This window comes from Kogia breviceps, chromosome 12, assembly GCF_026419965.1.
Source record: "Kogia breviceps isolate mKogBre1 chromosome 12, mKogBre1 haplotype 1, whole genome shotgun sequence".
NCBI lineage: Eukaryota > Metazoa > Chordata > Mammalia > Artiodactyla > Physeteridae > Kogia > Kogia breviceps.
The window spans coordinates 38,272,734-38,298,390 of NC_081321.1; the positions used below are offsets into that span (position 1 = coordinate 38,272,734).

At 48.6% G+C, this 25,657-nt stretch overlaps 1 protein-coding gene across 8 annotated transcripts in view; it reads left to right on the plus strand.

Annotated features, from left to right (window-relative positions):
• PFKM (phosphofructokinase, muscle) overlaps nucleotides 1–25,657 on the plus strand; it is a 478,771-nt gene that overhangs the window by 452,474 nt on the left and 640 nt on the right. For 2 of the 8 annotated variants that reach the window (XM_067009181.1, XM_067009180.1), the window contains exons 2-22: nucleotides 4,396–4,488; nucleotides 11,913–11,986; nucleotides 12,837–12,914; nucleotides 14,753–14,942; nucleotides 15,171–15,336; nucleotides 16,088–16,132; nucleotides 16,554–16,662; nucleotides 16,774–16,869; nucleotides 17,132–17,224; nucleotides 17,810–17,935; nucleotides 19,037–19,101; nucleotides 19,623–19,686; nucleotides 20,431–20,580; nucleotides 21,090–21,160; nucleotides 21,516–21,603; nucleotides 21,694–21,846; nucleotides 22,343–22,507; nucleotides 23,502–23,563; nucleotides 23,786–23,897; nucleotides 25,227–25,326; nucleotides 25,406–25,511. In XM_067009181.1, coding sequence (XP_066865282.1) covers nucleotides 4,404–4,488; nucleotides 11,913–11,986; nucleotides 12,837–12,914; nucleotides 14,753–14,942; nucleotides 15,171–15,336; nucleotides 16,088–16,132; nucleotides 16,554–16,662; nucleotides 16,774–16,869; nucleotides 17,132–17,224; nucleotides 17,810–17,935; nucleotides 19,037–19,101; nucleotides 19,623–19,686; nucleotides 20,431–20,580; nucleotides 21,090–21,160; nucleotides 21,516–21,603; nucleotides 21,694–21,846; nucleotides 22,343–22,507; nucleotides 23,502–23,563; nucleotides 23,786–23,897; nucleotides 25,227–25,326; nucleotides 25,406–25,511 — 2,198 coding nt within the window. In that variant the 5' untranslated portion in view covers nucleotides 4,396–4,403. Of the gene's footprint in view, nucleotides 1–1,029; nucleotides 3,604–4,200; nucleotides 4,306–4,395; nucleotides 4,489–11,912; nucleotides 11,987–12,836; nucleotides 12,915–14,752; nucleotides 14,943–15,170; nucleotides 15,337–16,087; nucleotides 16,133–16,553; nucleotides 16,663–16,773; nucleotides 16,870–17,131; nucleotides 17,225–17,809; nucleotides 17,936–19,036; nucleotides 19,102–19,622; nucleotides 19,687–20,430; nucleotides 20,581–21,089; nucleotides 21,161–21,515; nucleotides 21,604–21,693; nucleotides 21,847–22,342; nucleotides 22,508–23,501; nucleotides 23,564–23,785; nucleotides 23,898–25,226; nucleotides 25,327–25,405; nucleotides 25,512–25,657 lie in introns of those variants that run through there. The other 6 variants (XM_067009176.1, XM_059080676.2, XM_067009175.1 and 3 more) reach the window with 6 other exon arrangements.

Sequence of the window (25,657 nt, forward strand, 5' to 3'; positions counted from 1 at the left end):
ATGTTGAGCATCATTTTATATGCTTATTTGCCATCTTCTGTCTTCTTTGGTGAGGTATCTGTTCAGATCTTTTGTCCATTTTTAAATTCGGTTATCTTTTTATTGTTGGGTTGCCAGAGTTACCTATTCTCGATACCTGGTCCTTTATCAGATATTTGATTTGCAAATATTTTCTCCCATTCCATGGGTTGTCTTTTCACTTTCTTGATGGTATCATTTGCAGTACAAAAGTTAATTTTGTGTAGTCACATGGTTTTATCTCCTAGTCACTTGCATTCTTATTGTTTGTAGAACGTGCTGGTGCAGAGATGAAAGAAAGCAAGAGGAAGGGCAGTAGAAACAGCAAGGAGATGAGAGATGACTGTGGAGACGCATTCAATGCATGGGTGGAGCAGTGGAAAGAGTAAAGAGGATCTGAGTAAAGGTTGCACCTCTTGCTGCGGTAGTACTGGACCTATGTTCCCAGAATGGATTCTGTTTGCTTTGTAGCTCAACAGATATGCTTGCTTCACTATCAGAATCCTGCAACCCCTTCTAGTGCAGTTTTGAGAATGAGGCTATCAAGGCAGGGGTCTTGCCTCTTAGTACTCTCATAACTAGGTAGCTTCTCCGTATTTTCTCTGAGAAAGGTACGTAAATGTAAAAGGAATTCTTGAGGTCCCTCCATAGAAAATACCAGTGATTAATGTTCCTCAAGGGCAGGGATTCTGTTTCACTTGTCTTTTCATCTCTCAGAAGCTAATACAAAACCTGGCACACAGACTTCCAATAAATGTTTGTTCAAAGAGTGATAGAGGTGGGAGACAATGGATAGGGCCAGAGAGGGAGGCTTAGTATTGGTTGCGGAGGATGTTTGAATGCAAGGAGTCTCGGGCAGCCTCCGCTCGGGAAAAAAAAAGTGTCTCTGATGATAACAAGGGAAGCAACTAAATAAATTCTGATTCCCACTGTACACAGGAGCTGATGGCTCCCGAGATAGATGTGGGGACTCCAAGAACCCTCTGCGGAGTGAAGAGACTAAGCCGGTGTCACATTTGAGCTGTGTTCTTAGCGGGAGGGGGAAGGGGAGGAGAAAAGCGACCAGCAGGAGGCGGAGCCTCTGGGCCAGCATCAGCTTAGTGGAGGCTGGAAATGCTCTTCTCTTTCCCCTCCCCTGTTGCCTCCACCTGGCTCCTCCCCGTGTTCGCCAAGCTCCCCTCCCCCCTTCCCCAAGGACAATCTGCAAGGAAGACCGGGAGGAGGAGAGCTAAGACTGTAAGGCAAGAGGGGCCCTTGGGTAAAGAGCGAGGGGGAAAGCTGAGAGCGAGGTGGGCATGAACGTGCTGGGAGGAGGCGGTGGGGAGAACAGAAAAGAGCAGAAGGGAAAAAAGAGGTGGCATGGCATCAGAAGCAGGAGCTGAGGCGGGGGATGGGTGAAGAATCCCAGCCCCTTCGCTCAGCTTGCACGCACTGCCCCTTTGCCTGGAAATCACGAATGGGTGGGTGGTGTTCGGACCTAGCGGCCCTCGGCTGCCCGACTCCTACCTTGGCGCTCATCCAGTTCAAATCAGTGCACCTAGAATGCTGCCTCTCCAGTATTTCTCCCTCCCGCGTGCTTATCTCCGCACCTGTGATTTTATATATAGGTTTTAACACATCTGTTTCTACGTGTGTGTCACTGTTGATCTGTTTATTCATGAATCTGCTTGCATACCTGTGACTGGTACCTCTATAACAATTTTAGAGATGCAGAAGAATTTGAGCTGTATTTTGCCGGTCAGCACTCCTAACCTTCCCCGTTTATGATGAATTCTCTCCCTCACTGAAGCCTCTGTGGGTGGAAGATCCCTCTATGGGTTTCTGCCAGTGATGAGCTCCCAGAGTGACTGAGAAGAAAAAAACTCAGGGAAAAAGGGATCGGAATAGTACTCATATGTTTTGTTCTTTTCTTTCCAAAATTTTGCCTTCCTATTTGCAACCACTTAGTCTTTCTTTCTTTTGAGAACTGCAGAAATTTGCACCGGAGCACTCTGGTTGAATAGGAGTGGTTCTACCTATGTGTGTTTGTATTCCTCGCACTGTTGGTCACTATCTGCTTTCTTAAGTCCTATTTGTATCTGTATGTGTTAGAAGTAGAGGGAATATAGAGGTACCTCTGTATCCAAGCATATTTTTAAAATTTTCTATATTTCTGTGCATTTCCTGTTGTCAGTTCACTAATGCTTTTGATAAGAGTTTATTGAACTCCTGTTATGTGCATAGACTTCTTTAGGCTTTGGCAGGCCGTGGGAGAGTTTAAAAAATGAACATGAACTCCCGCCCCCCCGCCCAGGAGTTTTCAGTCTAGTTGGGGAAATGACTTTAGCAATCATTAGTCCAGGTGTCTGCAAACTTTGTCTGTTAAAGGCCAGATAGTAAATGTTTTAGGCTTTGCAGGCTATCTCTGTCTCTGTCTCTGTCACAATAATCTCTTCTGCACAAAAGCAGCCATAGTTAATATGCAAAAGAATGTGAGTGGTATGAGCACTCAAATCTGGATTTCATATAATTTTCACATGTCATGGAATTGTTTTTTCAACCACTTAAAATGTAAAAACTTTTCTTAGTTTGCTGCTGTACAAAAACATTAGAAGGGCTTGATTTGGCCTGTGGGCTGTAGTTTGCTGACTCCTTATCTAATCCAACCTTTTCAGTAAGTAAGAAACAATTAAACTATCACATAAAGTAGTAATTAAGTGCTAAGTGAATGATCTGGTTTCAGACAATATGTGATTAGAAGAGGTCCAGAAAGAAGCCCTCCTTGACCTGTGGTAATCAGTGAGGGCTTAATAGGTTTAACAGGGATGTGACTTAGGAAGGGCCTTAAATAATGGAGTAGGATATTGATCTGTGGAAAGAACCAGGGTGGCCTTCTGGACAAGTGATGCAGTGTGCACAGGCACAAAAGTGGGGAGGAACAAAGAAACGTTCAGGTGATAATGGAGCAGAGAATTCATGGGAGCAAAGGTGGAAACTCTAGGCAAGAGTTAGATCATGGAAATTTGAATGCCCAACCCAAAAAGTTTGGGTTTATCTGTCAGCACTGATTATATGTAGCATGTCTGTGAATCTGTGTTTGTTAACAGCACTATGTGTGTTTCTGTATGTTTATCTTCATGAGTGTCTCATTGCATGTATTTTATTGGCATGTGTGTGGATCTGTATGTGGATGTGACCTATGTCTTTATCAGCAGCTACCCTGATTGCCCTGGGTTCACAGCAGAAACATGAGCTGTATTTAAAGGTCATCAGCTCCTGTTCGTGTGAATGAATCCTCCCTCCACTGAGGCCTCAGGGGCCTATGACCTTCCCATGGAGGTTTATTTTGTGTCTCAAATAGAGTGGAGAAGGGAAGCACAAGCAGAGGAAGACCAGCTATTGTAGCAAAAGCAGTTCAGGTGGAAAGAGGCAATGAGAACAGAAAGGAAGAGAAGGATAAGGGAAGATAATAAGAAGGAAGAATAATAGGGTTTGGTAACCGTTTTGATTCTGAGAGTAAAGAGGAGATACATTGAAAAAAGAACAGATTTCAGCCCGGATAACTGGGACAGTGATGATTCCATTGGCATTTTTATGGATACAAAAGTATGTCTTTTGTTTTCCTTTGAGAGAAATAAGCCCTAAAGACAAAAATATGAAGGTGTTCACATGTCATGTGTACATATCTGTGTATATGTGGCAGTGATTTTGTGTTACTCTTCCCATTTGATAGTATTTAGTGTGAGGAGCAAGGCCTGAAGATAAAGGATCAAGAGATGCTCAGGAGGCAGAGACCCTGAGAGGGATGGGAAAAGCCAGAGAAAGTCCGTAACCGTTCCTGAGCCTGAACCATTATTTTGCCCGAGCTCCAATGTGCTTCTATAACCTCAAACTCCTGTTCTAACTTAGCCCAATTCCATCACACCCAACCCTAATCTTCACCATAACCCACCCTACCCTTGCTTTTCTGCTTCCACTTTGCTAGTTTTCAGTGCCCCAAGCCTCATCTGATTCCTATCCTCTGCAACAGCCCTTCCCTTCATTAAAAGGGAGGAATCTTTGAGGCTAACTTAACTTTTTCCTTTCTCATTTCTGTTCAGTCACCCACCCTTCTCCTTGACCTTAGCTCATTCTCCAAATAGGCTCCAATTGGGGTGGGAGGGATTAGCGAGGGTTTTTGCAGTCTTAGGCTTGATTTCCGTGACATTTCAGCTTGTCATTCTGTGGGGTGTGGCTCTCTTCTGGAGGAAGTCCAAAGATCCCAGGCTGCAAAGCTCAGACTCAGTGCAGTGGGAGAGCCTGACTGAGGTGGCTCTAGCCAGTCTAACAGAGCCATCCCCTGGGCTCATAGCACCTTGATCCCACTGTGTCTTAACTGGCCATTCTCTTGACTTTTAGAGTGGATCATGACCCATGAAGAGCACCATGCAGCCAAAACCCTGGGGGTTGGCAAAGCCATCGCCGTGTTAACGTCCGGTGGCGATGCCCAAGGTAAGGAGGAGGGCCCAGCTTGGGGGGAGACAAAAGCCATGGCTTGGAGGCTGCCTTGAATTTCCTCACTTCCCTAGCCTGTAGAACAGAACTGTCCTCCTCAAGATCCTCCTGCTATAGATTCACACTGGAATCTTGGGCTTCTCTAAAACTCTGTTAGGTCTAAGTCCACAAGTGCTTCTGGATTTCATTCGCTCTACTTTTATTTACTTAAGTCTCCATAAATCTTCTTTCCAAGTTTCTCTGAAGATTTGGGACCATTTGGTCCTTTGGTACCTAGAAAACTGGTGTTTTCTCAAGCAACATTGGAAAGAAATAGACTAAAGAGATAAAATTGTTGAGGGGGCAGTAGGTGGATTCACTTCAAGTACGTTGGAAATGATGGGGAAAGGAGGAGATTTGGCATTGGTATTTGGTGGGCCCCAGTGAATCTTCAGGTACCAGTTCTGATGTCTGCAGAGCTCCTGCACTGACCAGGGTCAGGTGCCTCACTCTTACAGCACAGTTCCTTCTACTAGGCGCACTTCTGCGTCATTCTGTCATTCTCTGGCCTTTCCTCCCCTTCCATTCCTTTAACCCTTGAACAGACGGGAACATCAGCAGTTAATCAGTACATATCCAAGGGACTGGGGCAGGAAGCAAAGCCAGAGAGAACCTGTCTCTGGGTTGAGTCCAAGAAACCTAGGAGTCAGAAATATCAGGTATATGGAAAGATGAAGTGGCAGATAGGGGATGTGGTGTTTTTTCCTTTTTTTCCCAATTATTTATTTATTTATTTATTTTTACTGTTTTCCCTCTTTGATGTATGTTCTTGTATATCGTAATCTGTGATATGTTGAAGAGAGGCAGAATTTCTTTGAAAGGGATACTAGGACATGGAGACTGTGATGAGGAAAAGAGAGAAAGAAGGGGATTTCAGCTAGCCTCCCCTTCCCTCTACACCACTCTCCCTAGGTTTTCCTAGACTTTGTGTCAAGCACCCACTTTGTATAGCGCCCTGTCCTGTGTGTTGTGGAGAAGTTGATTTCCTTTGGGAACTTTAATGAGGAAAGATATCATACATTACTAGAATTCTTACGTAAGGCACATAAATAAAAATAATCAAGTGTGTCTTAACCAAGTAGAATCCACTTATGTAATGAAATGATAGGCCTTGGTTGGATTAACCAGGGAAAACTTCATGAAAAAGATAGATTTCAAGAAACTGAACTCTTCATTTAAGTAAAATGCTTAGAATAGTGCATAATGCGATCAGTGCATTACTAATTAAATAAAAAGTGAATCATTGAGCATCTGCTGTGTGCCAAACAGGATGGTAGGCGCTAAGGCTACATCAGTGGGAAAGTCACGCATCACCTTTGCTCTTATGATCCTTCTTATTGGTATATTAGTTATGCTAGACTTTTGAGTATATTTTAAACTAATGTTTATAATTGTGATATGCATTATGAACAGGAGAACGCTATAATGAGGAAACAGAGGAAGGAGGGCACAGAGGCCTGAGTTTAGGAATAGTAGCCAGATTAGGAAGGCAGAGCCCTCCTTGAGGCTGTAGAGACTGCTGACCTGGTTTCTGTTGCTTCTCTCTCCTCTCCTGGAAAGAATCCCATGCCAATAATGAGTTCTTCAACAGCAACTCTGAGCGTTGATCCTAAAACCTTGGTAGGATGGCCTGTGGAATTGGATTGTCAGATTAGGGGAAGTGAGAGCCTGCTAAAAAATCCAGGTGAAGCACACAGAGTTATGCATTTATGAAAAAGTAGAGCTTCCTGGAGAGGGCAAGAGGTTAAAAAAAAAAAAAGGTCTAAGATTTAACGTGGGTCCAAGAGCAGCAGAGCCCTCCCAGCTTCTGATCCTGAGCAGAGAGACCCTCATATTCTAGAGATGCCCATCACCCACTTTAAGGGAAGGATCATCTTCTGTGGAGGCAGGGGCTATTGATAAGCTCCTTTCTGGAGGGCCCAACTGGACCAACGCCTATGGGATTCTGTGACAGGCACAGTGTGCCCAGGGTACACCTCTGGAATTCTAGGGAGGAAGGAAGCAAAACAGAAAACTCAAAGTAGAGCTGAGAGGTCCCAACTGAAAGAGCAGCTCAAATGCAGAAGTGACCTTCCTGGAGATAGGTTTGAGGGGCTCTAGTTCTCACAGGGAAAGGGCACAGAAAGGTTTTTCCCTAGAGCCTGTGGGCCACATGGGAAAGTGAGTTTGGGCTCTGTAAGATCAAGAGGGGCCTCAGCTCTGTCATTCCCTGAACTTAGCAAGGCTAGTAACCTCTTAAAGTAGAAGAGTGGCCAGGAATCAGACATCCTGAACTCAGAAATGGGGCCGATTAGATACCAAATCCTAACTCCCTTTCCAGCCCAGAAGTGGTCCCAGTCCTCTTAAAACCATGCTACATTTGGCCTTATGAAATCGGCATATTCTGCTGGAGAGGGCCTTAGTCATCTACCCTATCCCTCTGTCTTCGGACAGGCAGTCCATTCCAAATGCATGTTTATCCTATTTTTAAAGGTTCATAGGAACAGGATTCTGTTCCCTCTCTGGATTGCTGTTGTAGGATTTACAATTTTTAATTGCATATCCATCAGGAAGTATAATTCACACCTAACAAACATCTGCTTCTCATGTCCTTTATTTCTTACTTAATGTTCAGTTAGGGTAGAAAGAAACTTTTTAGCAAAAAGGTAATGACCAAGTCATACGTTGTTTCTTCTTCTATCTCATGTCATAGAGACCCATCACCCATAGTTCACCCTAAAGCCTCTTCCCAACAGGCTGTAATTGGAGACTCCAAAGTATGTGCCTCTGATGCTCTCCAGAGCCCCTCCTGGCTGTACCCTGAGTACCCCCTGGATGGTGCCTGTAATCTTATCCTTCATCTTGCTTCTAATAAGTCAGACAGCTGCTCATAGAGGGTTATTTAGGGCAACATGGAGCAGCCAAAGACTGGCCTGGGACCAGAAGAGGCCAGTGATGTTAAGTAGGAGAGCCCAAAGAATTGCTGGCACTTTCTAGTGTAAGCTATCTATACAGCCCAGTCTGTGATTTCTAGGGAACTAGGGGTTTGAGACACAGGCACAGAGGCACAAAAGGGGTCCTAAAACTCGATTTCTAGGGAAACACTCAGATATCCAATTCAGAGGCAGGAAGGATGGCCTCTGGAGGTTGATACGGTTGAAGTGAGAAGGCAGAGGGAGGAGAAAAGAGAATCTTCTTATGGGATTTTTCTTCTGCCCAATGGATTTGGATATTTCCTGTGCACCATCTGTTGTTTGCTTTACCCTTAAAACCTTTTAAGTGATTTGTTTTCCTTAAATGTTTTCTCCCCTACTCTTGCTCACCTCTGGAGCAGGAAACAGCATTCCAGCCTATATGTTTCAGAAGGTTTTTTCCATACTTCTTAAGATTGCAGATTTATACTCTGGGACTCCAGGTATCCAAAAGAGAATTCCACAGGCCTTGTGAAAGTCTAGAAAATAAATAAACAAACAATAGTTTCATATCTGTTCTGATCTTTTTAAGTTGAGTTTATTCATCTTTCCTAAAGCACTGATGGCTTTGTGTTGACTCTAACCTTTTCATACACACAGGCTTTTCCTAAAGCTTCTGAGAAGCCCCTGTCCTTTACAGATTTTTGTTTTGATTCGTTTAAGTCCTTCAATTAGACTTCTAGACTTCATGGGGCTTTGCCTTAGTGATGTCATAAGTTTTTCTTTTTTTTTTTTTTTCTAATAGGTGTTAACATTTATTTCTTTTTTTGTGGCCTCTCCTGTTGCGGAGCCCAGGCTCCGGACGCACAGGCTCAGCGGCCATGGCTCACGGGCCCAGCCGCATGTGGGATCTTCTCGGACCGGGGCACGAACCCGTGTCCCCTGCATCAGCAGGCGGATTCTCAACCACTGCGCCACCGGGGAAGCCCTCTTTTTTTTTTTTTAACATCTTTATTGGAGTATAATTGCTTTACAATGGTGTGTTAGTTTCTGCTTTATAACAGACTGAATCAGCTATACATATACATATTTCCCCATATTTCCTCCCTCTTGTGTCTCCCTCCCACCCTCCCTATCCCACCCCTCTAGGTGGTCACAAAGCACCGAGCTGATCTCCCTGTGCTATGGGGCTGCTTCCCACTAGCTATCTATTTTACATTCGGTAGTGTACACATGTCCATGCCACTCTCTCACTTCATCCCAGCTTACCCTTCCCCCTCCCCGTGTCCTCAAGTCCATTCTCTACGTCTGCATCTTTATTCCTGTCCTGCCCCTAGGTTCTTCAGAACCTTCTTTTTTTCTTTTTTAAGATTCCATATATATGTGTTAACATACGGTATCTGTTTTTCTCTTTCTGACTTCCTTCACTCTGTATGAGGTAAGTAAGTTTTGACATCAGTGCTCACCAATGACCTCTTGTTGGCAAGCCCAACCTTCTAGTCCTCACCTTAGATCAATTATCAGAAGCATTTGGCAATATTCCCACTTCTTGAAACTGTCTCCTTTGGCTTCCAAGACATTGCTAAGTCCTGGTTCTCCTCTTGCCTTTCTTGCTAGTTAGTTTTCATCATGTTAGTTTTAGTTTTAGTTTAGTGTTAGTTAGTGTTAGTTTTCATCATGGAACTCTTCTTTCTCTGCCCATTCGTTCAATGTTGGTTTTCCTCAGGGTTCCATTCCTTGCCCTTTTCCCTTCTAATTTTACATATTTTCTTGAGACAGTCTCTTCCAAGTCCACATCGATGTTCCACAAGAACTTCAAACTCAACAGATCCAAATATAAATATATCACCCCCACCCCTACCTTCCCGAACCCAAACCCGCCTCTGCTCAGTTAACTGCACCACCGTTTTCCCCGTGGCCTAAGCCAGTCATGGGACATCTCCTCCTTCCTCTCCAACACCTTGAAATCTAATCACATGGCCGATTAGATGGAAGTGCTGTTGCTTCTGTTTCCTAGGCATCTCGTGTTCTCTTGTCCAGTGTCTCTGTTTTGTCCTAAATGCCACTGTCCCAGTCTAGGCCCTCATCGTTTTTGTCTAGGCTGCCATCTAACCCTAGTGTCACCTCTTTCAGTCTGTCTTTCACGTTGCTGCCAGAGTGATCTTTCTGATACATAAATCTCATCATGTCCCACTACTCTCAAAGTCCTTCAAAGATTCTCTGTTGCTTGCAACTATTTTTTTAAGGTTACAGACCCCTTTAAGAATCAAGTGAGGGACTTCCCTGGTGGTCCAGTGGTTAAGACTCCATGCTTATACTGCAGGGGCTGCAGGTTTGATCCCAGGTCCGGCGGGGAACTAGGATCCTGCATGCCGTGTGGTGCAGCCAAAAAAAAAAAAAAAAAAGAATCAAATGAAAGTTGTGGACCTTCTCCCAAAAGAAATGCCCGTGCCCACAAAGCTTTTCATATAGTTTCATGGGGTTCATGGATTCCCTGAAACTATCACCCATGGATCCCCAGTCAAGCCCTGGCCTTCAGAATAAAAGCCAGACTTCCTCACTGGGCACACAGGTGCCTGCCTATCTGTGTAGCTTCATCTCGCCATCATTTTACATTTTATTCTTTATAATACTGAATTTCCTAAGGTTATTTCTTGACCCTCACCTTTATTTGTGCTATTCCTCCTGTCTATAACACTCTCCCCCAAATTCATCCACCTAGCAAAAAGATTTGAAAGGAAATTATCCTTTAGGCCTCAGGACAAATGCTGTCTTTTCTATATCACCTTCCTTGGCTTCCTCCTGGCAGCATAGATGTTCCTTTTCCTTGTCCCCCCTGCACTTTGTACAAATCCCCTCCATATGGATCCAATTTGGAATAACACTATAATTCTTCCCAAGTCTTGAGGACCATTCCTGAGTCCTTTATCTTTGTATCCCCAGACTCTGTTATTCCGTGATGCATACCCAGTGCCTACATAGTGTCAGGAACATGAGAGGTATTTAATAAATATTTGTTCAGTAAGTGAATGAACCTTCAATTTAATTTGGAGCTTGTCACCGTGTAATACCAACCTTTGTCAGCCTGCAAACAAATAAACCCCCAAACAGACATTCTTGTCTTTTTGATTCTATTCCATTCCAGATAGCTTTGGAGAATGCAATCGTTTGTTATGGATTTTAGTCTGCTGCTGCAGATTTTTCCAGTTACTGACTTCTCTAGTGCTCATTGGTCTATGATATTTCCCCAGGCAGGGTTAAGGACCATATGAATAGATTTTAGACTGAAACAAAAATGTGTAATGTATACAGGGGTATCTGAGGGAGGGCGATTAAAGTGGTTCACAAGAAGCTGATCCATCACAGCATCACCTCCTCACATTACCAGGTAAGACAGGGTTACCAGGATCAAGACCCAGGAATGTCTCACCAGTGAGGCTGTGCTCAGCACAGTAAGCAGTGGCATTGTTTCTACTGTGGAGGTCTTCACAGCCATGTGTTGTGTGTTGAGACAGGTCAGCTCCTTTCCATACTCTTGGGAGAGAGTTCTTGTCATTGAGTAGCTACTAGGAGAAGGATAGTAGTCACACGGGAAAGGCTCTCCTCTCTGTTTCAGCCCTAATTGTTTCTCCCAGTGGAAACAATAATAGGCAGCGTGATTTGTAAGTTCCTCATACACATGTTACACACAGGGTCACAGGAGAAGATCAGCATGGGAGAAGGAGAGCACAGTCTCCACGAATTCTGTCTGCACACTTGGTCGCAACCTCTTCTGGTAGTTTGGGAGCCAGAGAATCTCAGTGTGTGGTGCACACTGGAACATACACCAACTCAATGACACTAAAAAGCTGTATGTGTGTGGAGACTGGGAGAATCTGCCAGCCAGTAATTGTTGTGCCCAAGAACAGCCTGTGAATGGTCAGGTCCCTGAGCCCCAGAGAGCCATGTCTTGGTCCTGAAAAGCCTATACAATCTGGATACCTAGATTCAATGCAGAAGGCAAGGAGAAGCCTCATACAGCCATTGGGATTAGCATGGAGGTCAGCAGTGTTTGGTTTAGACATTTAGGATTTGGATTAAAAGCTGAGCTGTCTTAGCTCTGTGACCTCGACCTCTTTGAACTTCAGTTTCCAAATCTGTAAAATGGAGGCAACTCCAGAGCTGTGGATAGGATTAAATGAGTTGGCGATCGACAAGCATCTAGCAGCATCTAACCCCACAATAAGCATTCAAGATTATTATTCCCCAGATTGCCCTGGCAAGGAAAGGTCTTAGGAAAGATGGGGTTTTGGGGGCAGGGGAGAGGAATGGAGGTAACTTGTGCTGTGTTAACATTGAATGAAGTAAATCAGTGTTAGTGGGGAGGCCAGAAGAATTGGATGAGAGGATTCTAGATTCAGAGAAAAGCCTTAGAAAAGGACTGTCTCAGATCTTAGAGTCCAGGGCCACTTTTCTTAGGATAACCTCTCTCTGACTCTTTCCTCCTTGCAGGTATGAATGCTGCTGTCAGGGCTGTGGTTCGAGTTGGCATCTATACTGGTGCCCGTGTCTTCTTTGTCCATGAGGTTGGTTCTCTGCTCCCCATTCTTTCTCTGGTTTCTGCTCCCCCTCCCCACCCTCTTTCCTTACCTCCCAGTTACATTGCTGTGTCTGGTTAGTCTTGGTTCCCTGTCTTCACAAGTCACCCCTCCCCACTCGGGGCTCCAGTAATGACGGTGGGTCTCAGGGATCTGCAGGCTGGGTCCTCGTGTTGCCTGTTCGATTTAAAGTAAGAAGTAGCTCTGTCCTCCCTTTACTTCCCCCAAGAGAAGAGAAGGTGAAATGAGTTAGTATTTCACAGCAAATTCAATACATCCAGCGACAGAGCCCTAGGAGGGACAGAGCCCTAGAGTCCCACTGTGTTTCTGCAGTTTGCCTTACTTTCTGAGGTTCTGAGTCCTCTTTGGTTCCCTCCTCTCCTTTTCCTCTCATCCTTTATCCACTCTTCTTTCCATAAGGTCTGTCTGCCTTTCTTCCCTCAAACGTTATAGTCTCTTATCTTTTCAAGTCACATTTATCTCCCTTCCTCCTTTCAACATACCCTTCTTTTTTTCCTCCATTGTTGGTTATCAAAACCATCTGGCATCTAGTTCCCCTGGGAGGAAATGGGATGAACCAGAAATAAGAGGAATCAAGATCAAATATTAGGAAGGGCATTCTGATGTTTAGAGAATGAGAGAAACTAGAAGAGGGTATTGAAAAGGCTGACGTCTCCTTCCTTGGACTGTGTTATTCTCAGGAGCACCCAGGCATCAGTAGTGGGAGGCGGGACGGGTGACTTGATTCCCAGAGGACCTCTTCCCAGGGACTCTGTCTTAGCCCTGGGAGTTCGGGGGAAGCCTAGCAGAGGCTGAATGGGTGTAATGTACCCCACAGGGTTATCAGGGCCTGGTGGATGGTGGAGATAACATCAGGGAAGCCACCTGGGAGAGTGTTTCGATGATGCTTCAGCTGGTAAGTTCCAGAGGATTCCTGTCCCGTGTTTGTCCTGTCCTTGTCTCACCCCCACTTGGATTGGGGCTCATGGTTTCCTGAATTCCCTGCCATGTGGTTTGATGAGAAGGGATTCTGTGACCAGAGAGGGGCTATGTTTGTCTTTTACTCTTTACATTTGAAAACATCACCCTGGTCTCCTGGGGCAGGATGGAGGATGGGGTGTGTGATCACAGGACACTTTGCTCTTTGTAGAAAGGTCATAGGCAAGACTTGAGGAACTGGCACGTAACAGGTCCTGCTCTGGGGTCACAGGGAAGGTCAGGCCCTGAAAATAACCTCACCAGAAGACTGGAGCCAGAGCCAGAGTAGAGCTGAAGTTTGCCAGTCCTCATGTGATGACGATGAGGTGACCTGATACCAGACCTTTTAAGGAAGGAAGGAACCGAGAGAGCATTTTAGAGTTTAAAGAGAAAAATCTAAGATGATTTGAATTGTATCCACAGCCCTTTTTGCTACTTTCTCTACATCATTCTATACTCATCTTCTGATTTACTGAAAAATCTGCACATTACATTTGTATCCTCATTCTTTACCTCAATCCCCTAAAAAAAATCCATGGGAAGAAATTTAATGAGCAGCACTTTGTGAAGGTTTTATACAGGCAATGGTGCCTCCATACAGTGGTCTGAGAATGAGCCAGAATTCTCCATCAGTACCCCCGAAGTCAGGGATGCCAGGAGATCATATGATTTGTGAAAATCCTAAGTGTACTTTCCTCTCTTGGGGTATCTACAAGCTCCTGGGGATTTAGGGCCTTCCGTATTCAGAGCTGTTTTTCCTGTGAATGCCTGGGTCTTGTGGCTCCTCCCACTAGCACACAGATCCCCAGGCGCAAAGGGGAAAGGATTAGCGGTGCCTTGTCCCTGTTGAAGTCACTGCTGCTGCTTCTTACACATCTAAGATGAGAAAGATGGAGATTATTTCAGAAGCCTGCAGATATGTGTGTATTCCTAGTTCTCTTTAGGACAGTCACAGTGACAAAGCCTTCAGTGCAATGGGCCCATCTTAGCAGTCTTCTAAGAAGTGTAGCAGAACATGGGAATGACCCTGTGATACTTCAGCCAGCACCATCTCGCCTTTCTTTAGAAGTGGCCAGAAACAAAACAAAACAAAAACCAACTCAGTGAACTACAAGGAGGTTACAAACAGGGAAAGCTATGGGTAGGCCCATGCAAATCAAGCTGAAAATTAAGATAAAGTGAACAATCTTGAATGCAGTGAAAGGAGTTAGGCAAACGAAATGGAAACATGTCTAAGGCAATCAAGACTCTCATGTCTTCTATTAATGGCTAAGCTTGTACAATTATGTACCCTCAGACAACAGAGTTAAACATCAGTATTCGTGACTCCGGAATTTGAAACTCATGTGAACTTCATTAATCCTTTTCATGAAGAATAAAACTTTAAAACCATACACACACAAAAGAAGGGGCCAGGGCTTCCCTGGTGGCGCAGTGGTTGAGAGTCCGCCTGCCGATGCAGGGGACACGGGTTTGTGCCCCGGTCCGGGAAGATCCCACATGCCGCGGAGCGGCTGGGCCTGTGAGCCATGGCCACTGAGCCTGCGCGTCCGGAGCCTGTGCTCCACAACGCGAGAGGCCACAGCAGTGAGAGGCCCGCGTACCGCAAAAAAAAAAAAAAGGGGGGCCAGTGACTCTTCAGGATGTCAGGGAACTTCCTAGGGAGCCACGTGGTGATGCCAGCCCATCACAGTGTTGGGATAGGGCAATCTTAGCATGTTGAGCCCAAATTTGGCCGTGTCACCTGGGGAGCTGACTCCCACCTCTTCCCCAAAGGGAGGCACAGTGATTGGAAGCGCCCGGTGCAAGGACTTTCGGGAACGAGAGGGCCGGCTCCGAGCTGCCCACAACCTGGTGAAGCGCGGGATCACTAACCTGTGCGTCATTGGGGGTGACGGCAGCCTCACCGGGGCCGACACCTTCCGCTCTGAGTGGAGTGACTTGTTGAGCGACCTCCAGAAATCAGGTGAGACGTTGCTCTCCTGAGTGTGGTTTCTGCGTATGTGCACACACACCCGCCTTTCCCTCCCATGGAAGAAAACTGTTGCCCAGACACAGAGGGCCATCTTTGCCCTCTTTTATCTGTCATTTTCAACAACTGCCACTGGCTGCAGCCCCTTCCCTCTCCAGTCACCTGCTCCCTAGCATGCCAGGGACCTCACCCAGTGCCTCCTGCTTTGCTTCCCCTTGTCAGGTAAGATCACAGCGGAGGAGGCTGCCAAGTCCAGGTACCTGAACATTGTGGGTCTGGTTGGCTCAATTGACAACGACTTTTGCGGCACTGACATGACCATCGGCACTGACTCTGCCCTGCACCGGATCATGGAGATTGTAGATGCCATCACCACTACCGCTCAGAGGTGAGGGCCCAGTGGGGAGGAGGCGTGGGACAGACCAACCAGCTGGGGACGAGAGAAGATGAAAGTGCTTGAGCTATGGTGACTACAGTGACCAGTTTTCTGGGACTAGAACATTGTTTTTAACTAAAAATTATCCATAGAGCACTGAACTGCACTGCTCTATAAATGCCATAAGACTTGCCTCTGGCCACTATCTACCTACTGTCCAAATGTGTCGCTCTGAGGTCTTTAATACCTGTGGGGTCTCCTAAATGATTAAAAATGATCTGTCTAAATGATTTGTCTCCAGACTGAGACAAATCCAGGGAGCCCCAAACCTTTAACCGTGTCACAGAGATAGTCGCGGCCATTACGCCACTGCTCAGAAGGGCGGGGACTTGGGAAGCAGTGCAGGAGAATGGGAGGGCGGGTGCGGGTGACAGTCTCCTGCGGATTGATCCTGGAGGATTCGAGGTTAGTGGAGTCCTCCCTCCGCTTCTTTTCCCTTCACTCCTTCCCTTCCCAGGCCCCCTCCTTCCCAGGCACAGAGCCTCAGTACTGACACCTTTTTCTGTGGTGTTTTCTCAGGCCTGGGACACCCTGTGGCTAAAGTGTTTACCCTGGGCCTTCCAGGTGTCTCAGGAGACCTGCTAGAAAGCCCACAGCATAAATGCAGCTCGCCGAGAGGTTGCTTGACCTCAGTGTGGGTGGGCGCTTGGTCCTGGCCATAGGACCACTCGGACTGTGTAAGCCCTACGTCTGTCTCTTACAGCCACCAGAGGACGTTTGTCTTAGAAGTGATGGGCCGGCACTGTGGGTAAGGTCCCCGTCCTGGCTCGTTTATGCCGTGGACCAGGCAATAGCCCTTTCCTCTTCCCCAGGGAGTCCAGGGAGGCCTCCCCATGGTGGCAGATTGGAGGTGTACACGCTCCTCTTGGGGTAGCTGCCTTTCTCTGTCTCCACCCAACCTCCCTTACATCCCACACATGCACGTGTGAAAGAGCAGACACTGCTCTGAGGTGGGGAGCCGCTGTGGCAGGTGAGCGTGGATAGAAGGGGCTCTTCAGGGACAGAATCTCGCTGATCAGCGGAACCAGTGGGACTCTTCCCCTCGCCCCAAGAATGAAACGGCGGCTCCTCAGACCTTTCACGGGCTGTGGGACTGGGCCTTGTCAGGAACGGGAGAGGCTGTTTGTGGGGTGTAGCTCCTGGTGCAATGCTTCTGGCTCTCGTGTCAGATACCTGGCCCTCGTCACCTCTCTCTCCTGTGGGGCCGACTGGGTCTTTATTCCTGAGTGTCCGCCAGATGATGACTGGGAGGAGCACCTCTGTCGCCGGCTCAGCGAGGTACCGGCGCTTGTTTGCCCTTTGAGGATCCCTCACCCTGTTCTGCTGCTGACCCCTTTCCTGTCCATCAGTTTCATAACACTGGCCATTTTTTCCTTTGTTCTTGACCAGACAAGGAATCGTGGTTCTCGTCTCAACATCATCATTGTGGCTGAGGGTGCGATTGACAAGAATGGGAAACCGATCAGCTCAGAAGACATCAAAAATGTTAGCATGAATGGAGCCGGAGAGGCCTTGACGCCGTACCCACCCTGGCCCCATTCCCTGGTGGTTTCTGAGTCTCCCCGTAGTCCTGCACATCTCTCCCCAGGTTTTCTGCCCCCTGGTTTCCTCCCACCCAGGAATCTTTACAAGATAAGAGGCTAAGTCATCCTTGGTTTATCTAGGTCCCTGCTTGTTTAGGGACCTTGACTTTAAGTCTAGGTCCTTGACTCTGTATCTCTCTCTGTCCCTCTCTCGATCCCTTCAGCTGGTGGTCAAGCGTCTGGGATATGATACCAGGGTCACCGTCTTGGGGCACGTGCAGCGGGGTGGGACACCGTCGGCCTTTGACAGAATCCTGGTAAGTCAGGGGGCTCTGGGGCCCTCCCACCGTGGAACCCTCGACCTGCTGTCCCTTCCCAGCAGGACAGTGCTTCACCAGCACAGGGGCTTCAACCGTTGCTCATGCCACCCTGCCACCAGACTCTGGACTGCAGTGGCCCTTGACCCATTCCCATGTGCTCAAGAGTTCTCTTTTGTTGCAGAAAATGATGGGAAACAATATGCTCCCCGAAGGTCTGATATCTTAGAGCTTTGAGCATGAGTGAAAGTATTAAGATCTAACCTCAGATACTCAGTTTGTACCCTCTTATCCTACTTTCATCAGGAAGGGAATATTATTCAGCCCCAGCAATCCCCTTGATTACTATAGTGGATATGTCTCTCTGGAACCAGGTAGAATCCTTGGGATTCTGGTGGCAAAAGGATGAAGAGTCATCAAGCTTTAGACAAAATCTGGGTCGGGAGGTAAAGCCCAGCGAGTTCTTGGCCACAGTCCTTAAATGCGGAACTCAACTCGTGATTTGGAAAGGGCCTTGAATGCCCAGGTTCTCCAGGCCAAGACTAGATGGGGAGGCTCGAACCAGACTGTCTCTGCTCCCTGCAGGGCAGCAGGATGGGTGTGGAAGCAGTGATGGCACTTTTGGAGGGGACCCCGGACACCCCAGCCTGTGTGGTGAGCCTCTCTGGTAACCAGGCTGTGCGCCTGCCCCTCATGGAGTGTGTCCAGGTGGTGAGTACTGACCCCAACCTGCTTCCTGCCAGCCCCAAACCCGTCTCTGAGCTAGAGCTAATGGGGAAAGAGAGCAGCTTCCGAGGCTACCAGGGCGGGGGCAGGTGGAGAGGTGGCGCAGCACAGGAAGAGGCGCGTGGGGAAGGCACACGACGGGCTTTGTGCAGGAGCTGTCACCTCTCTTAACTAAGCCTCAGTTTTCCCATCCACCAGATGTTGCTAAAGAAGATGTGAAACTCTGCATCCTATCTAGTAATGAGACCCATGCAATCTCTCTCCAAACTTACTAAAAATAGGGGAATACTATTAAGGTCTGGCTGGATAGCTTATCCCTCTCTCTGATTTCTCCCTTGAACATGTTTCTCTGAACCAACATGAGGTTACTAAGAAACACTCACCTCGAGGGTGAGTATAAGGACTGGAGAGAAGACATGTAAATGGTCTGGAAGATGCTGAGTACTCAGGAAGTGGTGGCTCTAGTCACGGAGGAATCGCTCCTCTGATACCACAGGGCAGACGCTGCGGCTGGGAGCTCAGGTGTCCGGCTGATTCTCAGGTCTGGCTCTCCGTCTCCTGGCTGCTTCTCTCTGAGACTTGGGAGTCCTAATGACCTACAGCCCAGACAAGCTCCAGCCTTGCCTGGAACCGTATCTCTAAAAGCCCCAAGCTGAAGCCCTGGCTAGCAGAGCAGAAAGCAGCAGTTGGGAAGTACATGGCAGGGATCAGCCTTTCCTCCTAACTGGTTACCTGCAGGATCATCTTCATTTAGTCATTAGTTTAGAGGCTACTCTGAGGCTGGGGCCCTGGGTGTGGAATGGAGGAGGATGCTATCTTATCTGTGTGTACTCCTCCACTCGGCCCATCTTCGAATAAATAGAGCATAGAATCAGCCCTTTTCTTTTGCTGCTCATTACTCAGAAAATTAAGGAAAAACAAAGATACTTCTTCTATGAAAGTTTGGGGGGCATAGAAAAGGTGGGGTACGGGATGGGCAGGATCCAATCACAAGCCCAGAGATGGGCAGGGTCTCAGCGTGGGATGGGAATCCAGCGCTGCGGAACCCTGCCCTGGAGTCTGACTGTTGCCGTGCTCCTCCCTCAGACCAAAGACGTGACCAAGGCCATGGATGACAGGAGATTTGATGAAGCCTTGAAGCTGAGAGGCCGGTGAGAAAATAACCAGGAGCTCACTAGCTACAGAAATCAGATGCCAGAATGAAGCCAAAAATCAACGTAGCTCCAGACCCAAAATAGGAGCTTCTGCTTTTTTCTCTTCTTATTGTCTCTGCAACAGTTTCTTCTGAGAATTAGTTGTGAGATGACCAGGTGGCTCAGTTCACCCCAGGGATTCTCTTCCTGGCCTTAGCCTTTCATAGTCTGTTATTTCTATATGTGGACCCAGCTAGATCATAAGTTTCTCTAGGCGAGGTGGGAAGAGTGCTCAGGGTGTGTTTGGTGAGTTAGTGGCCTCTTTGTAGCCCCACCCAGTCCCTGCTCGGCCCCAGTTATGTCCTTAGAGGTTTGCCCTGTGGAACTTCATTCCGGGAGCAAAACTTCAGACCAGATCCTCTTGGCTGCTGGCCTTGGGGAATGGCCTGGAGACACCACCCTTCTCTCCCTCTCCCTCCCTCCCTCCCTCCCTCTCCCTCTCTCTCTCTCTCTCTCTCTCTCTCTCTGTACTTTTTTAGGAGCTTCATGAACAACTGGGAGGTATACAAGCTTCTGGCTCATGTCAGACCCCCAGTATCTAAGGTACTGGCAAGTTGCTCTCTCCCCTTATTCTCCCATTATGAAGTGCTACCCTCAATCCACACAACCTACTTCTTTGCCCGCCTGTAATCTTCAGTGCTGAGTCCTAGACCCCACTAAGATAATTTTCTCTCAGTCACCCCAGATATAAGCCCATGTTCTTAGAGTGCCCTGAAAAGCCAAGACCCACATCCAGTTTAGGGCTGACAAGGTAGCATGCAAGGAATGGGAAAGAAGGCTCATGTATTATTTTCTCTGGGCAAATCTGGAATAATCACATCTAAGTGTATTTGAGCCACATCTTCCATTGGCGTAGTGGTTCTTAATATTTACCGTATACCAGAATTATCTGGGTTGCTTATTAAACATGCATATTCCCCTCCCTCAGAGGGGATTCAGATCAGGGGTAGGGTCAGGAATATGCAGATTTAACAAGCTCCCTGGGTGGATCTGATACAGCAGGTGGTCCAAGGCTCCCACTTTGGGAAACAGTGCTCTGGAGGGTCTCCTGTTCATTTTGCAGTGATACCTGGGATCAGGGAGCACAGCTTTATGTATTGATCTGTGATGAAGACTTTTGCTTCCCTCGTAAGGGGGAGGGGACAGGCTGTGCTGGCGTTCCCTGGGGGAGGGGTGTGCTTGTCAGGACCATAAGGGACTCAGAGTGTAGCTCCCCTCACTGACCTGTCCCCTGCCCCCCGCACTGCTGTCCCCTCTTTCCCCTTTCCCTTCTGCTTCCTCCTCCAGAGTGGCTCTTACACAGTGGCCGTGATGAACGTGGGGGCCCCGGCCGCAGGCATGAATGCTGCCGTCCGCTCCACCGTGAGAATCGGTCTCATCCAGGGCAACCGAGTGCTGGTTGTACACGACGGCTTCGAGGGCCTGGCCAAGGGTCAGGTACAGGGATACAAGGAGGAGGGCGCTTACTTTGGGGCCAAGGAGCAGTGGTGCAGAGGAGAAGTAGTGGCTGGCCTGCCTGTTCTCTTACCTTCCCCCGTCCCTCACTGCCTTTTTCTCCTCTTGGGGTTCAAGCAGCGGTAGATACAGTAGTGCCCCTGGACTGAGATTGACCACAGGTAACTGAAAGCTTGGAAAGTGGAACCACAGGTAAAGGGGGCTCTACTGTACTTAATTTTAGGTCAGTGGGAACAGGCAGGAGCCACTGAAATGAACCCTTTGCAAACACATGTCTGATTTAATTCTCTGCCCCAGAGTTCAGCACAGGGCCTGTCGTAATCTAAGGTGCTTAAGATTTGTGAACATGCAGACAGGGGAGGAAGTTGAGTGAGATGGGAAAAGCTGCTGCCTGGCGTTCCTCTGTCCGGGCAGGTGGGCGTCGGGGCGGGGCCAGAGCTGAAGGAGTTGTGTCAGGCCACCATGCGGACCTGTGCGACCTTTCCCTGCAGATCGAGGAGGCTGGCTGGAGCTATGTTGGGGGCTGGACTGGCCAAGGTGGTTCTAAACTTGGAACTAAAAGGTCAGTGCATTACAGGAGCGCCTCCTCCTCGTAGCCCTGAAAGGTGGGCCTCGGCACGCGGGCGTCAGTTCATGCAGTCAGGCTCTGCCTGACCAGTGCTATCTCTGGGTCTGCTCCTCGCAAGCTCACAGCTGCCTCATGAGGGCAGATGTGCCAATCCAGACATCTCTTAGCAGCTCTGGCAACTCAGAGCCCCAGCGTGTATCCTCGGATGGGGGTGAGAAAGTGGGGTAGGGAAGGGGGCACAAGTTAATACACTATAAGCGAAGTGCCTTCTAACTCTAGCGTTTCTCTCCTTCAATTTTGCTGTCTCTTCCCCAAATTCTATTCCCCTCCCCCTGCCCCAATCAACCAGAACTCTACCCAAGAAGAGCTTCGAACAGATCAGTGCCAACATCACCAAGTTCAACATTCAGGGCCTTGTCCTCATCGGGGGCTTTGAGGTGAGTGCCCCCCCGCCATTTCTTCCTCCCCCACGCCCTGCCCCCGCCCCCGCCCCCCTCATTCCCACCGTGCCGCTCGTACCTTCTCAGGCGTACACGGGGGGCCTCGAGCTGATGGAGGGCAGGAAGCAGTACGAGGAGCTCTGCATCCCGTTTGTGGTCATCCCCGCCACCGTCTCCAACAACGTGCCCGGCTCGGACTTCAGCGTGGGCACCGACACGGCTCTCAACACCATCTGCATGGTGAGGGCCACCGCTGCTTCCCAGCCGCTGGCCAGGACTCTAATCCCTGGACCGAGTCTGGGCCTAGAAAGTGAGCCACTTGTTTTGTAGCAACCAAGTGGCAGTGTTAGAAGAATGCTTCTTCAAGCCCCGGCGTTTACACACACTGCCTTTAACTGTACATATGGTGTCCATCCTCCACGCCTTGTGAGTCCTCTCACCTAGAAAGGCGTCTGTGCTCTGCACATCAAATGATTTTTCCTCTCTGAGGTCCTTCAGCCTAGTTCCCCTACTCCAAGCAATAGGAGGGGTAGGGACAGCTTCCTTCCAGGGGAGGAGTTCCACACTGTGCTTAGCAGACGTGCCTGCCGTCCCGGATGGCACGCACTTGATGAGGCGTACGGGCCCCGCTGGCCTGGGGAGGATGTCGCTCCAGAGTTGGGTGATGGCAGGGGCCAGCGAAGTGACAAGAATCACACCCCTGACCGTGTCTTTCTATGACCTGTTGTCTTTGCAGACCTGTGACCGCATCAAGCAGTCAGCGGCAGGCACCAAGCGCCGGGTGTTTATCATTGAAACTATGGGTGGCTATTGCGGCTACCTGGCCACCATGGCGGGCCTGGCAGCCGGGGCCGATGCTGCCTATATTTTTGAGGAGCCCTTCACCATTCGAGACCTGCAGGTAGACGGCTACCCAGAGCCCCTCTCCCCGCCCCAGTCTCTCCCCACTGTCCCCACAGCGACCTAAGCTGTGAGAGCCCAAGGCGAGGACAGAGCTGATGTGCGGTCTGTGTGTGGAGTCCTAGAAGGAGCACCGGGCGGGCACTCTCTGGTGTAACCTCCTGTACGTGGCCGCCGCTCCTGTTGCTGGAGCATCTGTTTGAAGGGTGGTATGCAGCTAAGAACTTCACGTGCGTTTTTGCCTTTTATTTTCATAACAGACATGCAAGGGAGCTATTATCTCCATATTACAGATCAGAAAGGTTTAGTGAGGTCACAAAACCTTTCTAAACTTTGAGTAGGCGGTTTAACTGATTGAGAAAGTCACGTGCCCACCCACCCCACCCCCGCCACCATAGTTCCCTTGCTACCAAACCGGAGTCCTCATTCCATTTTTTGAGGGGATACCTTTATGATCCTCGTTTTCCAAGATCCCCGTTCACTGGAGGGAAAAAGAGCCACAAAGTGGAGGGCCGCAGGCTGAGGGAACTCCCTAATCCAAGGGCCCAGCCAACCCCTGCCTGCAGTGGAGGGTGACCTTTTCCCTCCTTCACCCCCAACTCAAAGCCCAAGGAAGGGACTGCTTCTGGGTGAATCACTGCTGTACACAGACGGGTGCAACCCGGATGCAACCCGTTTAGAGACCTACACGGAGAGCAGGGTCAGCCCTCTGAGGGAGGGAGAACTGGAAACCCCTGAAGGGGCTGAAAACTGACCGTTGCCACGCTTTGTCCAACTTCCCCTCTGCCTGTTCTGCCTGTCGCATCTGGAGTCTTAATTTCAGTCTGCGCTGACCTTCTTAAAGGGCTTAGGCACGGTTCAGGCCCTGGGCTGTAAATAGCCCTCTTCATGTCCCTCTCCCTCCTGCAGACGCCTGGCGGGGAAGAAGGGATCTATGAGCCTGCCCAGCCAGATCCGCTCTCAGCCGGGCTTTGGATTTTCTGTTTCATTTTCAGGTGAATGTGGAACATCTGGTACAAAAGATGAAAACAACTGTGAAGAGGGGACTGGTGTTAAGGTACCTCATCCCCGGTTTGCTCCTAAGTGAAGAGAAGCAATAGTCAGGCTTTGGCCCTAGTCAGGGTGCATCTGTGGCTGGGACACCCTGAGGAGTCTGGATACAGATGGAGAGCGCGGACCGTGGGGGGAGATGGAACCGGGAGGGGCAAAGCTGACCAAGGCAGAAGGCGGGTGGAGGGAGGGGGACAATGCCCGGCACAGGCTTCGGTCTCTCCTGCAGGAATGAGAAGTGCAATGAGAACTATACCACTGACTTCATCTTCAACTTGTACTCTGAGGAGGGGAAGGGCATCTTCGACAGCAGGAAGAACGTGCTTGGCCACATGCAGCAGGTGCGGAAGACACGCCATGCCCGTCACATGCCGACAGCTGTAAATAACCCCCAACAGTCCCTGAATCTCCCAGTAGCTTCCGACCCGCTGGGGGCTATGGGGGCTGCCACAGAGCGTGGGCCTGCAGGCTTTTACAGTCACAGGATCAGAAATCTTTACCTTGCAAATGGCCTTAGACATTCTGTGGTTCATCCTCTATTTTAGGACAGGGTTTCTCAACCTTGGCACTCTTGCCGTTTTGAGCTGGAAAATCCTTTGTGGTGGTTCTGTGTGGTGCAGGATTGCTTACTTAGCAGCATCCCTGTACTCTTCTTCACTACATGCCAGCAGCACACCCTCCCCACTTGTACGACTGAAAAAATGTCTCTAGACGTTACCATATGTCCCCTGGGGGGCCGAATCGCCTCCAGTTGAGAACCACTGCTTCAGATGAAGAAAATGAGGCTCACAGAGGAGAAATGCTTTTTCCAGGGCCACTAGTCAAGCTGGAATGAGGTCAAAATGAGCTGGTCCAGTGCTTTCGCCACCACAGCATGCTGCCTTTTGTGGGGGAACCTGTGAGATGAGTACAGGCACCTTGCTAGAGTTGGGCTCCGTTGCTACTGACTGGAGTTTCAAGGGGAAAGGAATCCCTTTCTATCACCCACATTCAATCCCCACCCAAGGCAGGCCTCACTCACAGATGATACTAGTGGTCTGAGGCCTACTCCATCCCAAACGTCCCCGCAGGTGCCTCTTAAGCATTGACCTTTGACCTTTCTATACCCACAGATGAATTCACATTATCTCAGTTTGAATGGGCTTAGCAGCTCCTGTGGGAATGGGGTACTACTGGATAAAGTATGAAGACCTATTTTCTGTTTTTCCTTCCTTCCCATTTTCCCACTTCTGCTTTGTTCAGAGAAACTCTGCACCATGTTTTATATTATCCTGAGGTGCTACCAAGAGCATCCAAATTGGGTCACAAGGAAAACTTGTGTCATCGATGATGGTGACTGACAGAAGCTGCTAAGCTAAGGAGGGGCAGGGAATTGACTGAATGGCCAGTAAGACTAGAAGGAAATGAACAGGGTCATGCAGCTATGGAGCTGGAAGAGGCGACTGTGAGACCAGTCATCCCCTTGTACTAATTAGTTACTCTGAAGTCTGATAAACGGCCAAATACACTAGGCCAGCTTGCCCTGGTTCCCGGCCCTGTTTCAGGATTTCCTTTCATAGATAGACTTCTGGATTCCTATTTCTGGTTGTAAACTTTTCTCTGTGTATTCCCATATCTTTGCCACTTCATTAGAGTCCTTCCCCGTGTAATTTTTATGATTCTTTTTCCAGGGTGGGAGCCCAACTCCATTTGACAGGAATTTTGCCACTAAGATGGGTGCAAAGGCGATGAACTGGATGTCTGGGAAAATCAAAGAGAGTTACCGTAGTGGTAGGTGTGGTAAGAGGGTGAGCCCCCTTCCTAGAAGCTGGTTCCCACTATAGAAGCTGACTGACCATCCCTGTTGCAGGGCGGATCTTTGCCAATACCCCAGACTCGGGCTGTGTTCTGGGGATGCGTAAGAGGGCCCTGGTCTTTCAACCCGTGACTGAGCTGAAGGAACAGACAGATTTCGAGTGAGTACCTCTACCTCCTGCGGTGGTTCCCTCCCCGGTAGTTTCGAGATTTACCCTTCCCAAGCTGCTCACTCTCTTCAGTCCTTTTCTTTTAGGAGTAACACCTGTAGTCGTACCTACTTCAGATCCGATGCCCAGGCCCCAAA